This window comes from Monomorium pharaonis, chromosome 6, assembly GCF_013373865.1.
Source record: "Monomorium pharaonis isolate MP-MQ-018 chromosome 6, ASM1337386v2, whole genome shotgun sequence".
Lineage (NCBI taxonomy): Eukaryota > Metazoa > Arthropoda > Insecta > Hymenoptera > Formicidae > Monomorium > Monomorium pharaonis.
Window position 1 is genome coordinate 20,875,564 of NC_050472.1, and position 15,850 is coordinate 20,891,413.

The window sequence follows — 15,850 nt, forward strand, 5'->3', positions numbered from 1 at the left end:
TAATGTATTAACATTATAACAAATGTATATACAAATGTATTAATGTTATATTAAATATCCTGAAGTATTAAATTTAAGTTATTCGATAATATAAAATAAGAAGTGTTATGTCAATGTCCAAAAATATGATGTATTATTTCAGAGTAAAAAATATTAATAAATCTTTTATAAAATTTTATGTACACAAAAATATTTTACTCCGAAAAAGTAAATAAAAATTTTTTAAGAATTTAAGATGAATTCTTAATTTATTTATTAAGTCCTTTAACGGTCTTATAAAAAATTTTATTTTATGACGTGCAAAAATATTAATTTTTTTATTATGTAAAAACATGGTATGAACAAATTACAATTATACTTGGACAGCACGCAGATGTTTTAAAAATGTATTAAAAATGCACGTGCTGTATGTTTCGTACGTATTTAAAACATCCAAATCATATTCTTACACATTTATAGAACATTTTAAAGATGTCTTGTTTTTTGGACGTTATTTTTTTGGACATCTAAAATATGTCCATTTTAAGCACTAAACAAAATTGGATTTTTTGATCATTAAAAAAATTTTTAATAAAGATAAGTGTATATGTACGTAAGCACTTAATAAATTGCTAAGAAATTAATTTCAAGTTGCATTAAAAACAAACACTACACCTACACTTGTTTTATTTTTTATTTTTTTAATTTTCGAAACAAGTCCAATTTTAGACTGTTTGCTTTTTAAATATACAACAAATATTTTAAAATCAGTTTCTAATTATTAAATAACTATATTAATAAATTATACATTTGAAGAAACTCATGTCATCATTGCGTTTCAATGTCAATAATAAAAATGTGAAGTAAAAATTAAGAATTCCATTTAAAAAATTTTAGATTTTAATACAATCTTTATATTATTAATTAAGATTAAGAAACGCGTCTATCCTTTTTATTTATTTTTTATCTCACTTTATCAAGGCAACGGAGAGGTTCGTGAACTCGTAAAGATGTTGGAGCTGATGTAAACCAATTTTTAAGAAAATATTTTTCTTATATATGCTATTATTTTTATTAGACATTAAAAAATATTGGCAATTATTTTACACAAGAATTTGTTTTGTAACATACGTAAAATAAACGTCTTTAAAGTATCCAAGTATGAACATATTTTGAATATCCAATAATGTATGTTCTTAAAACATATGTATTACATACATATTACATACATAGGATATTTGGATAAAATAAAGACCAAATCGGAGGTCCATTAATGGATTTCCAACATTCAATTAGATGTTGTATGTTGTCTGGAGATACAGAGTATCTCAAAATTAAATGTCGGACAAAAACTTCGAGAGCGTATAGAGAATTGATAAACTATAAAAACATTATTTTTGCTTCTTGTGTTACTTTATTTCTAGATCAGATTCAAAATTTCGTTCGGGAATTGGATCAATCTGTACATACATGCATGAAACATTTCATTAAAATTGCAGCAATGTTGTAAAGTTGTCAGTTTTTAAATTGGTTTTTGACCAATTTCAACAAAATATTACTGGATTTCTTTGCGATAATTTGTTATAATTACGAAGAAAATGTGTTCAATTTTGAGATAATAAAATAAAGATAAGTAATTAGTATAAGTGCACATTATTGTTTCTAAAAAGCCGATCAAGTTTATTAGAACAAGTTATTGAACTAATGAAGTGTTGTTGCATACTTGAAAACCAGGGATGGAAAAGTTATTTTGTAAAAGTAACAAGTTACAGTTCCAGTTTTTTCATCAAAAAAGTAACTAGTTACAAATTATCAATTAAAAAAAATAAATTATTACAGTTATAGTTACTAAAAATGTAACGAGTCGTTACTTTTCAGTCTCTTACTCTTAATTATTTCTTAAATAATTGTACATTATTTTAAGTATAAGAAATAAGAAACTAACATTTTAGGCTTTACTAACTGTTGTATATTACGTGCTTAATTATGTGCTTTATTATTTTATGTACACTAAATAAAAACTTTGTAAAGGCAAAAGACTAAATCATATGTTACTGTTATCAGAATTTAATGAAATATTGTTTTACAATCATGTAGGGTTTTACAATCGGCTCAGTACTGCGCCAAAAGTAGTGAATACTGGTCGTCGGAGTTCGGGTACTGGTGTGGTACTGGAAACACTATTGGCGCAGTACTGGCGCAATGTTGGATGATAACTTGGGTCGAATATTGACAGACAGTACTGGTCCAGCCGTCGTAGCCAGTACTGCCCCAATACAAACATTATACGATTGCCCCGGTACTGAGCCACTACCGGTTGCCAAATTTTCAATATCGGCGCACTACTGGTAGCATTAACGGCTTAGTACTGGTCGCAGCATCGGATTACAACTAGTCTGGATGTCGGCAACCTATGCTGCCCGAAAATCAGAATTTTCGGGTCCGCAAGGTTGTAAGTTAAGTTACAGTTGCAGATAAAGAAAAGTAACAAGTTAAGTTATAGTTACCGAAAAAAGAAATTGTAACTGTAACTCCGTTACAAGTAACTCGTTACTTCCCAACTCTGTTGAAAAGAATTAAATAAAATAATAATATAAGCGTACGCGTATCGACCTTTAGTTTGCAGAGATTTGGCTTTGCAGTAACAATACATAACAATTTTTTATCTCCTTTTCGATTCTAATTCCATTGTCGAATGCAAAACTGTGCATATTTGTATTATTTATTTCTAGTGCCAGTAAAAACATCACTTTTAATAAGTGTACTTCAGTTTTTCTTTCCATAAAAAAAATAATTTAATTTTCTGAATAATAATTTACTAATATCATTTTTATGGCTGGAATGAAAAAGAGATGTTCAAGCAATCAAAGTCCATCCTAGGCCCGTTTCTACTAACGTAGATTAACTTTAATTTTAATTTAACTTACTCTTTATAAATTTTAGGAGTATAATAAAATAGGTAAATTAAAGTTAATTTACGTTGGTAGAAACGATCGTTAGATAAAGTTAGGACTAAAATTACAAGTTAGATAAAGTTAGGTCTAAAATACAAAGCCCAAGACCTTGTTTGTTTAGTCAATTCTTATTTGAAGACGTCTTAAGTAAAAATGTCTTAAAATGTTAATACGGCTGTATTATTGATTTATGACATATATCTTAAGAGGATCCAAAAGTCATCCATTTTATCAATATTTTTTAAAGAAACATTAAATTTATCAATGTTTGAATTGTCTTTATAGAATTACAAAATTTTTTTACAAATTTTACAAATTTTTTACAATTTTTACAAAATCTAAAAGAAAAAGATCGAGTTTACCTATATCAAAAACAAAACAAAGTTTTAATACGTAGAGGTGTCACTTGATGACAATATTTGATTAAGATACAAACTCTACGATATATATGTACAAAATAAAACCTTATTTCTCTAGGGATAACATAGGAACAATATCGTGCAATTTAAACAAAGATTAAAAGTTTAGAAAAAAGATTAGTTTTATAAATTTTTTATAATTGGTAATCCAGATATAGGGTAATAAAAAGAGCAGTCTGAAAAAGAATTTCTCATTCTCGGTATAAAGTTCAATTCATAAGCTGATATTAATACATATACTTTAATTCTAGAAAAAAATTTTTTAATCTAAAAAAAATACATACAAAATCTTGTTAGTGATATGCACTGCATATAAATGACTTTACAATATAGAGTCTACATTATCGATCCTAACCAAATTGACGGGCACTTTAGCATTCTCAAGAGTAATTTTAAACATCTAAAGAATAATTAATTATGCAATTAATCAATTAATAGAAATTAAGACAATCTGAAATATATGAATTGACTAATGGCGACTTCGGTTGGCTGCAACAGTGCGCATTAGTACGCCCTCGTTTAGTGTTTCGTATTCTGTTGGCTTGTATTCAGAATGGGAAAAACTAAATTGCACTAAACGAAGGCGCACTCAGTGCGCACTAATGCGCACTGGTGCATCCAACCGAATTCGCCTTAAGAGTATATCAACTCAAGAAGATTATTTAAATTACTTAGGGTATTTTAAAATTTTTAAAACATTAAAACTACTACTGATGTAGAAGAAAAGAAATTTAAACTTATATGTTAGGTAAATATGTATCTGTCTTTAAACGTTTAAGAAAAAAATGAAGATACACACATATGCTTATAGGCTCGATAGATAAGTTTACCAAAAAGTTGGAACAACCAAATATTAGAAATGTTAATTTTTGATTCTGAAGAAAGTAAGTATAAAATACTAGCTCTTTATTGAAGTAAGTATGTTTATTTCGATTACGAGAAGAATGTTTATTCTATTAAATAATAACAAACGGCAGATGTAAGAGGCTTTCTCGTGGTTTCTTCCAGGATTTATATTAGAAAAAATGTTTGTTGAAAGTATAATATCATAAATACAAAAAACAAATGGATTTTTTAATCGAGCACGTAGGCAACCTTTGCAAAATTTGTGTGCAAACGAAGCTGTAGACAACTGAAACCCACTCGTTAAAAAGTCTTTTAATATTTATATGACAAACCTGTTATCAAAGTACAGATTTTCTTCATAAAAAGATGTTATAAAAAGAACATACATATGTATTGTTATTCAATATACTGAATATATATTGAAGCATAGAACAAATCTAGGTTTAGTTCTGTTTCGTGCTTTCACATCCATCTTTATCTCTAAAAAAGCTGACAAAATTTAATCAGGTATATATCAATCCGAACAAAATTACCTTTTTAAAAAAAGGTAAAAAAGATGCCAAGTGTGTGTATGTGCGCCCTTAAGAAAAAAAATCTTACATTAAGTAAATTGTCTTACTGTTCTATTGTTTTATTGTCTGTTCTATACAAATAATGATATAAAGTAAATGCGCCAATTATAAGAATATTTATACAAAATTTATTTATTATAACTTTTTATTAAAATATTTAATAATAAACGTTAATGCTCTCTAGTGTTAAATTTATGTACTGGACATCAACGACGATGACGTATCTTAAATGAAAAATTCAAAATTCGGTCTTTGCGTCAAAATATCTCCACTCGTAGGGCATGTAGAGTAAACATAAAAACAGTTTTTTTTATACAAATCAAACTCAAACTTTCGATTGAGCCTAGTTATAACTCGATCGGTTTAGTCATTATTGAGATCTAATAATCTCAGGTGCTCGCAAGTCGCGTACTCGCGTATAATACACGGGGCTGTCTCGCGCTGCGCGTTCACTTGGCGCGAGACACTACTGTGTCTCTTAATAAATGTTTGGTACAAAACATTGAATAAGGTGTAAATATGAATTAAATGAACAAGGAAAGCTTTTTAGTTCACAGATTTTTGTTATTAAATTGTTGGCTTGTATTTTATTTATAATGTAATTTTATTTATAATGTAACTAAATTATTGTTACTTGTTATTTGTCAGATTTTTTAGCACATTGTAGCGTAAATGACTTATTCCACTCAAACAATGTGGTTGGAGGAAGGTGAAAAAATGATGGCAATGTGGCCAGACGTTGTTCGTGATATCAAAGAATCGATTACGGATTTGGACATTTTAGATGTTTCTAAATGGATGGAAAAGGTGAAACACTATTGATTAAATACTGTTACTATACAATAGACATGCAGATCGTCAAAAATTGCAATTAGTTCCATAGATTGATTTCCATCATAAACATATAGAGTTTACATTAACATACATTTTTGTGAAATAAGTAAACATAACATAAAATCGTAATAGACGTATATTTAAAATAACTTATTATAAAAATTTTAAGAAATCTAGAAAAAAAATTAATAAAATAAGTAAAGAAGAGTAATAATAATTTATAAAAATGAGAAAAACAATAAACGTTTTAATAATATTATATAAAAATCAATTTATAATATATATTGATAAAATAAAATAATAAACAACAAATTTGCATTAAGGATGTAAATTGAGCCTTGTATAACATAGGTATTAAATTATAATGTCCCCAATGGAAAGAAAATGCGTGGCTTAATATCAATTTATACCTATAAGTCGCTAGTACCTAATGAACAATTGTTAGAGGATGATGTTCGTCGAATACACATTTTAGCATGGTGTGTAGAACTGGTACGTACCTTTGTTCTTTTCTTCTTTGTAATACTGATAGTTTTTATAAATCAATTCGAATTATAAAAACCGCGGGATGTAATATTTTAGTTTGTAACACTTTTAAATTATAGATAATTTAATAATGTACAAGTTATTTTAAATAAAAACATATGTACTAAATATATTATAATGAATTATATACATAAATATCTTATAAATCTTAAATTATAAAAATACATTACAATTAACATGGAATATATGGATATTATGGATTATAATGTTGAGACAATAATTGTTACATAGATGCAAGCATATTTCATCATAGTCGACGACATCCAAGATCGATCATTACTTCGTCGAGGTCAACCATGTTGGTATCGGTACAATGATATAGGTTTAGGAGCAATCAACGATGGTTTGATATTAATGAGTGCTATGTTTTATCTTATTCAAAAATACTTTAAAGAAAAAGAATACTACGTTAATTTACTAGAAACCTTCCAAAATGTGAGAATACCTGTCTTTTGATATCTTATGCTAACTTGGTTGTTAACTTTTCTTTTTAAATTGAGTAATTATAAAATTATTCTAACAGATTATATGGAAGACAGTAATCGGTCAAAGTTTAGATTTGATTTCTACTAATTTTGGAAAGAAGCCAAATTTGAATCTGTTTACCATGGACCGGTATAATTCCCTTATTAAGTACAAAACAGCGTATTACTCCTTTTTGTTGCCAGCAACGGCAGCAATGCATATGGTAAATATAATATACAATCTCAATCAGATGTAGTTTTTTGAAAAAATATCGCTTTGATCAAAAATAAGTCAAAAATTCTCGAAATTTCTTGAATTTAATGGAATTTATAATACAATTTTGGTTAATTTTTAAGTTAGAAGTAAAAAGTTTCCAAAAAATAATATTGGAGAAATATTGATAAGATTATATATCTGATAAAATATAAAACTATATATGATAAAACAAAAATGTCGAAAAATATAGCAAATTTCCACTTTTTATGTACAAAAATTATTACACTTTTTAAATACAGTTAAATTTTTATTACTGAAAAAAATGTTGAAATTTCGATTTTTTACAAATTTGAAATTAACAATGCTCGTCAAACTTGATCGAGGTCAAAAATGTAGAGTTATTTGTGCACGTTATTAATAAAATTTTGTGTGTATTTCTTTTATAGATTTAGAAATCTTTTTTCAGAATTAAAGTTTATGTATTAATATTAGCTTATAAATTGAATTTCATACCAAGAATTTAAAAAATTTTGAAATCTTTCTCAATCTGAAAGCATAATATTCCTTAATGTTCACTCGTGTGCGGATCTGACTTGATTTATACGTACAAGGTGCACTTTTCGTATCAAGCACATTTTGTTACGAGTCCATGCCAGACGCCGACAATTAAAAAATTTTTCTTGATTTTTCGTATAAAATCTGCATACTGTTATTGTCTATATTTTAATTGTGGAGAAGGATTTTTATTTCTGTAAATGCAATAAAAAGTTGGACATTGGAACAAATTGTACAATTTTGTCGGTTTAAAAAACTACTTTAAACTGAATTTATGCGCAAAAAGAATTTTGTTTTAATGTGCAAAAGAGATTTGTTTTAATGATAATGATATATTGTGACATATTACTTGATATAGGCTGGAATAAAAGACCCAGAGATATTTAGGCAAGCAGAAACAATTTTACTAGAAATGGGACATTTATTTCAAGTCCAAGATGATTACTTATCTTGTTTCGCGGATTCAGAAATCTGCAAGGATAATACTGATATACAGGAAGGAAAATGTACGTGGTTAGTTGTTGTGGCTCTTCAACGCGCCACTCCGGAACAGCGTAAAATTTTAGAAGTGAGTATTTCTGATTAGATGCATTTTAAATTTAAATCTTTCGGCTATTGACGTGTCCAAAAAGCCTTATTTATTGAAAGAAATGAATAGATGTATTATTTCATTACACTGTTGTATTAAACCTTTTTTTTCTTCTGTTTCTCTCCATGCAGGAATGTTACGGAGTTTCGGAGCCAGAGAAAGTAAACCGCGTGAAACAGCTTTTCACCGATCTGGATTTGCCGAACATATATTCCATTTACGAAGAAGAGACATACAATCTTTTAAATGTTCATATACAGCAAATGTCACCCGGGCTTCCACATAGTCTTTTTTTTAATTTATTAGACAGGGTTTATCACAGAAAATCATAAAATAAAATAATCGTGTACATTGAAGAAAGAATTTGTGTCGGAATAAATATACAAAGAATAAGGAAAGTAATACTTAGTTTTAATCGGTAGAGAGGAAACAATTAAAAAAAAAAATACTTATTTAGAAGATGCTGTTGTCTGTTTTGTGTAATTTTTTAGAATATGTTGCGGGTAAAAGAGAAGCGAAATGAAAGAAAAATGAAGAAGGAAACAGAAGAAATAAATTTAAAAAAAAGACCGTCTTGCTCACGGTTTTTGACCGTGGTTTCCCGTGAGACAAAGGGCGAATGCCGAGACGGGGACAGAGGAGCCCATAGAGGGCGAAAGGGTCCACGGGAAGTTACTTCCCCCATGTCTGAAGATGAAGAAAGAAGGGAACAAAAAACAGCGAAATAGGAACTCTGGGAAGAGAGGAGAAAATAAAAGAAAATGGGTAAACGGAGAATGATTTGTTTTGGACAGAAGAAGCAAGAAGTTCTCAAGGAAAAAAAAGGAAAGGCATGTAAAAGCGAGGAAATAGGATTAAGAATAATAAAAAAGTTGTAGAAAGAAAAGAAGTTGGATTGTAAAGGTGGAATTAAATAAATAAAAAGGTAACTTGATTAGAAGTTAAAAACGTAGTTTAAAATTTATAAAGCGTGAACGTGTTAAAAAAAAAAGTATATATTTTAAAAAACAGAGAAAAGGTAAAGCAAGGATGTAAAAAATAAACCAAAAAAAGCAAATAAAAAACGTAAAAAAAGAGCCACAGCAATGCGTGGCAGGGCATAGCTAGTATATAATAAGAAGTGTTCTGAAAATGTCCAAAAGTATGTTATTTTAGAGTTAAAAATATTTATGAGTCTTTTATAAAGTTTTATGTACAGGAAAATATTTCACTCTGAGTTCAATAAAATTTTCTAAAGAATTTGGTATTTATCAATTCTCAATTTATTTATTAAGATCTTTAATAGTTTTGTAAATAAATTTGTTTTATAAAGTTGAAAGGTATTAATTTTAATCTCTTTCTAAAAAGAGATGTTATTAATTTTGTTGTCGCTTTTCCGTGATGCTAATTGGCTGTCTCGCTATCTCATTGTCAAGTGTGTTGTGACTTGCATCACTTCGTGTTATTTCCAGCTGTCAAACTATAAATTTTGATAGTTACGATTATCGTTACAATTTATTTTTAAAAGGTAAAATACAAAAAGTCAAATAGCGCGCGCAAAGCGCGCGTTTGTAGTGTTTGGTGATATAAATATGATATAAACAAATTTCAATTGTATATAGGGTATCTCAAAATTAAATGTCGCAAAAAAGCTTCGGGAACATGTAAAGAATTAATAAACTATGAATAAAGATTTATTTTTGCTTCTATGGAACTCGCTTCGCCCATAGCCAGGAAGAGTTGTGGAGTAAACTTGTTTCTGTAGCCATCTCTAACAACGTTTTCGGGCAGAACAAAATTTGAACATAAAAATTTGAAGATAGAGATAAATATTTTCTTTTTATAGACACAAACCCATAAAACTGAACAAAGAATTTATAGAAAAATAATATACGTAACTGAAATATGTATGTACTTTTGCTGAGTGTGAATTTTATTTCTGTTAAACAGTTCTTAACCCTTTGAGGCACAATGGTAGCTCAGGCTATTCTCTCTTTAAAATTATATGTTTATTTACTACAAGGGGCGTTATCTTAACTTTTACTTGTAAAAAAGCTTTAAGTAACTAGAGAAAGACGAGAAATACTAACCAAAAATTAAACATTAAATAATAAAGAAACAGAATCTTAACTTTCTTATATATTAATAAGATATATTGTGTTTTTAATAGTGTTTCTGCTCAAAATGATTTCACAATACCAAGAGCTTTCTTTCTTTAATTATAAACAAGATGTTATAATAAAAATCTAAAATAAATGTAGTGTTGCATAAATAAAAAAAGCATAAATAAAGAGCTACAATAGTATAAATTGTAGATATTTATATAATTGTTACACGATAGTTACACAAAGCAAAAACTTATCTTTAATATTTTAGATTCAGAAGAACATAATTTGAATAAAGTGTGATTACATGCTGTAAAAAGGAGATATTGAGCAGTTAACTAGCATAAATACATATCAACTTCCTGAACGATATATTAGCGTTATCTATGCAATTAATTGTGTAAAACTATTTGAAAATGGGTAAGTGGGTGAGTTATATTGGATACAGGTACCTTATTATGTTCCTTGAAATTATTAAAAATTTTAAATTATAATTTAGTTATAAAATATGTATATGTTGTATGTAAAAATATATGCCAATTATATTGTCAAAAATACTTATATTAGTATTAACCCTCCGCGACCAATCATTCTTTTTTTATAGCATCGTGGGCAATCTAAGTCTTTTATGACCAGACCGTTTTATTTATTTATATATTTGTTATTAGAATAATCTAAAAAAATTCTTATGTATTCTTCCAACGTTCTAGAATATTATCTAACAGTTTGCTTTTCGTTTTATTAAATTTTAATTCTTTTACAATAAGTTAAACAAATAAGGATTACACGTATGAAACAGCCTGTACCATAAAAGACCCAGATTGCCCGAGAAGAGTTAATTAAATGCACGCATCTGCTCTCGGGTTAAATTGCAAATTTCCCGAATTTACATAACAATTACGTTACTAATGTACTCGCTTTATTGTTCATAAAAATAAAATACATATGGATTATTATTTAATTTATTCAAGTATGTATACTGGAACAAAAAATGGAATTATGTTCAGTATCTACTCTTTTTGCGCCCTAATTTTTCTTATCTCCTAAATATGACATAATCAAATTTATGTTAGTGAGATATATAACATAGATTTAGTGCAAGTAATATAAAAGCATAGATACACTTGACATTTTTCTGTCAGCGTTACTTATTATTAAATCGTTGGATATATGCAATATCGCATTTTTATTAATAATATAATAGAATTCGTTGTTGTTACCTGTTATTAATAACTTTTCTAACATTTGTTGAAGATTTAAATAATTGGATTCTAACAAACAGGCTTATTTTGTGACTCAACAATATGAGCAAGGAAAGTCAGGAAATGATGGCAGTGTGGCCGGATTTTGTTTGTAATGTCATGGATGTGGTAAAGGAATTGAAGATATTAGAAATTGAAGATGTTACTAAATGGGTGGAAAAAGTAAATCATTATTAATTAAAATACATTATTCATTAATACTAATATAGAACATGAAAAATAATCAATTATATTTGGATCTACACTAAAATAAATTCCTTTAGAATAATTGTTTATTCGAGACAATGTAAAATACAATGTAATATAAAATATAATATACAATTCTATAATATATTGTAAATAATTAAAATAATTTAGCATAAAGTTTTACTAGTAACAAATAATGTTTTTAATAATACTGAGTAAACGTCAAAAATTACTAAGAGAAAATTATGTGAATAAATAAAAGCAGTCATATTTTATAGAATAAATTGTTAAGTATTTTAATAAAATATAAAAATTAATTTAAAATTGCATTAAAATAAAAAGCAATTATAATTTATAAATTTAATCTAGAATGCAGATTTTGATGCACTTTTGTGTAACACAGGTATTACAATATAATGTCCCAACAGGAAAAAGAATTCGTAGTTTAGCGTTCATTCAAACTTATAAATCTCTGGTACCTAATGATCAACTAACAGAAGAAAACATTTATTTAGTACGGATTTTAGCATGGGGTATTGAAGTGGTCTGTAACTCTGTTCTTTTTTTCTTAATTTGATATTGTCCATAAGTTAATTAAACATAAGAAGTAATTTAATATTTTATAGCATTTATTTAAATAAAATATAGTATAAAATAATTATAACAATATTAATGATCGATTATAATTATAAAGGTATAAAGGTATAAAGTCATCCATCATTATGTATGTATGTTATATATTTTATTTTGTATATGTATTGAGACGCATTTTTATTGTCTATAGTTGCAAGCCGCTTTTCTCATAATTGACGATGCCATGGATCGATCGCAAATCCGTCGAGGAAAACCATGCTGGTATAAATGTAATGACAAAACGTTTGCTAACGATGGTGTATTGCTGGAGAACATTACGTATTACATAATTCGAAAATACCTTGGCAAAAAAGAATGCTATTTCGATTTTATGGAAGTGTTTCAAAACGTAAGTAAAAATATTTTATGTATAAACATCCTTGAACATAAATGTCAACTTATCTTTAGCTTTCCTTTGTAATCGAATTATTATATATTTTGACAGACTATATTTGCAACAGTAATAGGCGAGTCTTTACAGTTTTGTTCGATCAATTTCGGCAAGAAACCAAATCTTGATCTATTTACCATAGATCGATATAATTCTATTATTAAGTATAAAGCAGCGTATTACACGTACTTTTTGCCTGTAATCGCAGCAATGCATTTAGTAAGTGCATTACAGTTTTCTTATACACGAAAAACTCTGCTTTAATCGATAACAATAATATATTGATCTTATTATTATTAATACAGGCCGGAATAAAGGATCCAGAAGTATTCAGGCAAGCAAAAACCATCTTATTAGAAATCGGACAATTGTTTCAAATCCAAGATGATTATTTAGATATTTTTGGAGATTCTGAAGTCTATCGCAAAGATGGTAATGATATACAGGAGGGACAATGCACGTGGCTAATTGTTACAGCACTGCAACGTGCTACTCCGGAACAGCGTAAAATTTTAGAAGTGAATATTATTGGTTAAATGTATTTTTATCAAATATTGTTATATCAATTTTTTTTTCTTTGTGTTTAAGCAGGAATGTTACGGAACTTCGGATTTGGAAAAAGTAAAACAAGTAAAACAGCTTTTTATAGATTTGGATTTGCCAAATGCTTATTTTATACATGAAAAAGAGAAATATAATATTATAATTGCACATATTCAGCAAACGTCATATGGGTTTTTACAAAAACTTTTATTCTATTTATTAGAGAACATGTATCGCAGGAAATCATAAAAGCGTTGTCTATATTGAACAAATTAATTACATTACTATATCTTATTATTAGATTTGAAAGGTAAAATAAAATAAATGATCTAATGTGTTCTATTCTAGAGTCCTAAAATATTACAATATAAAATGTCATGTTGATATTTTCACACACAAAGCGAGAAATATCAAGATTTTTAAATAAATTTTATGTATAAGGAAATATTCCATTTAATTAATAAAAGTTTTTTGAGGAACATTTGTTTTATCACTTCTTATCAAATTCTTCAAAATAAATAAATTTTGTTTTATAAAATAATAAATACTTTGTAAAGAAATATTAGCTATACCATATTAGTTAACCATAAAAACAAATTAGAACAAGTTCTTATATGACCTTTATATGATAAGAAATAATTAATTTATTATTATATAATTAACAGTAATTATATAATTGTAACGTATATGCATTAGCATACATTTATGTTATTGCATACAAGTTAATATATGCTAAAAAATATTTCACTTTTTTTATTTTAGAATAGATTTGTATTATAATAAAACAAATCTTATATTAATATGACGCCTTTCTCATATTTGTTTTGATATGTTTTATTTATTCAAAAAATAATAACTCAGACTTGATGAGTTTGACCCAACTGGCAGTTTTATTATTAATTAAAATATTAAGTACAACGTTTTGACCTCGTCATTAGGTCCTTCTCAGGTACAGAATTGACAAAATTTGCAAAGAAACGTTGCGGTCAATAAACTTGTGGTCTCAAGTCACGGATTATACACTGCGTGGACTAAATGGACAAATAATTAAATAAAATATAATTAAAAACTTATAAATAACTAAATAAAATATAAAAGGTTTAAAAACTATTTAAAAACGCTCAAGGACTTACAGGTTTCGTACATCAGGTGTTATCAAATCATAATATAAAAAACAAAACGTGTGAAAACTGGAATCAATATAAATTACGAGTGTAAAAAAGAGAAATATAATAATAGTCATTATATAAAGTACAACGTATGAAAATTGGAATCAATATATAAATTACAAGTATAAAAAAGAGAGAAAATAGATGATGATCTGCACATTTCTAGATACAAAAAGAGACTGTGAGATGTAGCGGGCCCGTGAAGGGTAAATGGACTAATAAGGATTATACAGATTTTATGATGTTATATATGGGATTCAAGTTCTCTGTATTTTTTATAAATTAAGACAGTTGGTATTGACCAACGTAAAAGGCGTTACAATCGTTGTACCTTATGTGATACACAACACAACATTTTTTATTTATTTGTACAATTTGGTATAATACATCTCGTAAACAAATAATACAGGCAAAACAGACATTTTGTGTATAAAAGTATTAGAAAATAAAATGTTCGAAGAAAAAATACTTCATACTTTATAGATATTTCATAATTTATATTTTAACATATTTTAAGTATATACACTACAAAAAGAAATAGGGACACTTTTCGTATACCGAAAATTTAGGCTATCTTCAAACCGCTGAAATTCAGCAAAAAGTTATCACAGAGATAAAATCCAAAAAACGTTTTAAACTTGAAACTTATTCTTTCAAACGCCGATTTCAGTTTTATTTTTTTCTACAAATATGGCACAATGATAAAGCTTATTAATACGTTAAAAAAAATTTTAATGCACTTTGCTGCGCTGCATCTGGTGTGAAAAAAAGAAATCGCGAGAAACAGCCATGACAGCGCTTGCGTAACAAATCGCGGGGTTTTTCTCTTTATCTTTGCTGTGACACACACACACACACACACACACACACACTTTTATGGCGCGCGCGCCATGCAAAATCTGACTGATAACCTCTACATGGTGCACATTGGGTAACGCTAATGCTGGCAGTAAACGTCATTTCAATAACGTAAGGTTGACTTCATAATTTGGTCAAAAAAGTGTAGGAAAATTTTTAAAAAAGCGTTGTAACCAATTTCAGCAATTCCAGAATGATAAACACATGGAATAAAAACCCCAGTTATAAATACTTACATTCATGGAATTTTATTTCATGAATGTTAGTGTTTATTATTGAGAGTAATCGTATTAGAAAACGTTGCTTTAACGAAGTAATTGGATTTTTCTTCACGACAATATATTAAATTAAATGAAAACTGTAAAATATACAATTTTTTATGTAATCTAAACGCGATGTGTTGTTAGAAAAAGTAAATCCATAATAGCATTTAATAGAAAAAAACAATAATAGCATTTGAAAGTGCAAACTTTTAGCGTTCTATCGTTTTTTCTGCGGGGTGCTATAGGTTGATTAATTCACGAGTAATAAACTATAAAAGTCAAAATTATCATTTTTTTTTCTTAAAATCTCAACAATTCGATTTAAAAAATCGCACAGCAACGATCACTCAAAATGAAGAGGAAAGATCTTGCTACACAAAATGGAAATAACAAAAATTCTTTATAATTTTTTTCACTCCAGATACAGCGCAGCAAAGTCGCATTACAAATTTTTATTTTAACGGATTAAGTTTCATTATGTTGCCA

The 15,850-nt window shown here is 27.5% G+C and overlaps 2 protein-coding genes across 5 annotated transcripts; both read left to right on the plus strand.

The window, feature by feature from the left end:
• Nucleotides 1–4,610: 4,610 nt before the first annotated feature.
• LOC105836102 (farnesyl pyrophosphate synthase) lies at nt 4,611–8,873 on the plus strand. Its single transcript, XM_036287930.1, has 7 exons — nt 4,611–4,705; nt 5,419–5,577; nt 5,956–6,096; nt 6,382–6,585; nt 6,674–6,838; nt 7,745–7,954; nt 8,107–8,873. Exons 2-7 carry the CDS (start codon nt 5,443–5,445, stop codon nt 8,305–8,307), a joined length of 1,056 nt encoding a protein of 351 aa, XP_036143823.1. The 5' UTR covers nt 4,611–4,705; nt 5,419–5,442; the 3' UTR covers nt 8,308–8,873.
• A 1,366-nt stretch (nt 8,874–10,239) lies between these two features.
• LOC105829556 (farnesyl pyrophosphate synthase) lies at nt 10,240–14,871 on the plus strand. Of its 4 annotated transcripts, XM_036288742.1 has the most exons (7): nt 10,240–10,479; nt 11,342–11,483; nt 11,911–12,051; nt 12,292–12,489; nt 12,586–12,750; nt 12,837–13,049; nt 13,120–14,871. In XM_036288742.1, the coding sequence occupies exons 2-7, from the start codon at nt 11,364–11,366 to the stop codon at nt 13,321–13,323; spliced, it is 1,041 nt and encodes a 346-aa protein (XP_036144635.1). In that variant the 5' UTR covers nt 10,240–10,479; nt 11,342–11,363; the 3' UTR covers nt 13,324–14,871. The 4 variants fall into 4 exon arrangements, with proteins under 4 accessions (XP_036144635.1, XP_036144636.1, XP_036144634.1 ...); XM_036288741.1 differs by lacking the exon at nt 10,240–10,479 and having other exon boundaries at nt 10,751–11,483; XM_028189522.2 differs by lacking the exon at nt 10,240–10,479 and having other exon boundaries at nt 10,752–11,483; nt 13,123–14,871.
• The last annotated feature ends 979 nt before the right edge of the window (nt 14,872–15,850 follow it).

Coding starts and splice junctions, on each gene's coding strand:
- LOC105836102 (XM_036287930.1), top strand. CDS start 5,443: ATGACTTATTCCACTCAAACAATGTGGTTGGAGGAAGGTGAAAAAATG. Junction 6,586..6,673: donor TACTAGAAACCTTCCAAAAT/GTGAGAATACCT, acceptor TTATTCTAACAG/ATTATATGGAAGACAGTAAT. Junction 6,839..7,744: donor CAACGGCAGCAATGCATATG/GTAAATATAATA, acceptor TACTTGATATAG/GCTGGAATAAAAGACCCAGA.
- LOC105829556 (XM_036288742.1), top strand. CDS start 11,364: ATGAGCAAGGAAAGTCAGGAAATGATGGCAGTGTGGCCGGATTTTGTT. Junction 12,052..12,291: donor TAGCATGGGGTATTGAAGTG/GTCTGTAACTCT, acceptor TATTGTCTATAG/TTGCAAGCCGCTTTTCTCAT. Junction 12,490..12,585: donor TTATGGAAGTGTTTCAAAAC/GTAAGTAAAAAT, acceptor ATATTTTGACAG/ACTATATTTGCAACAGTAAT.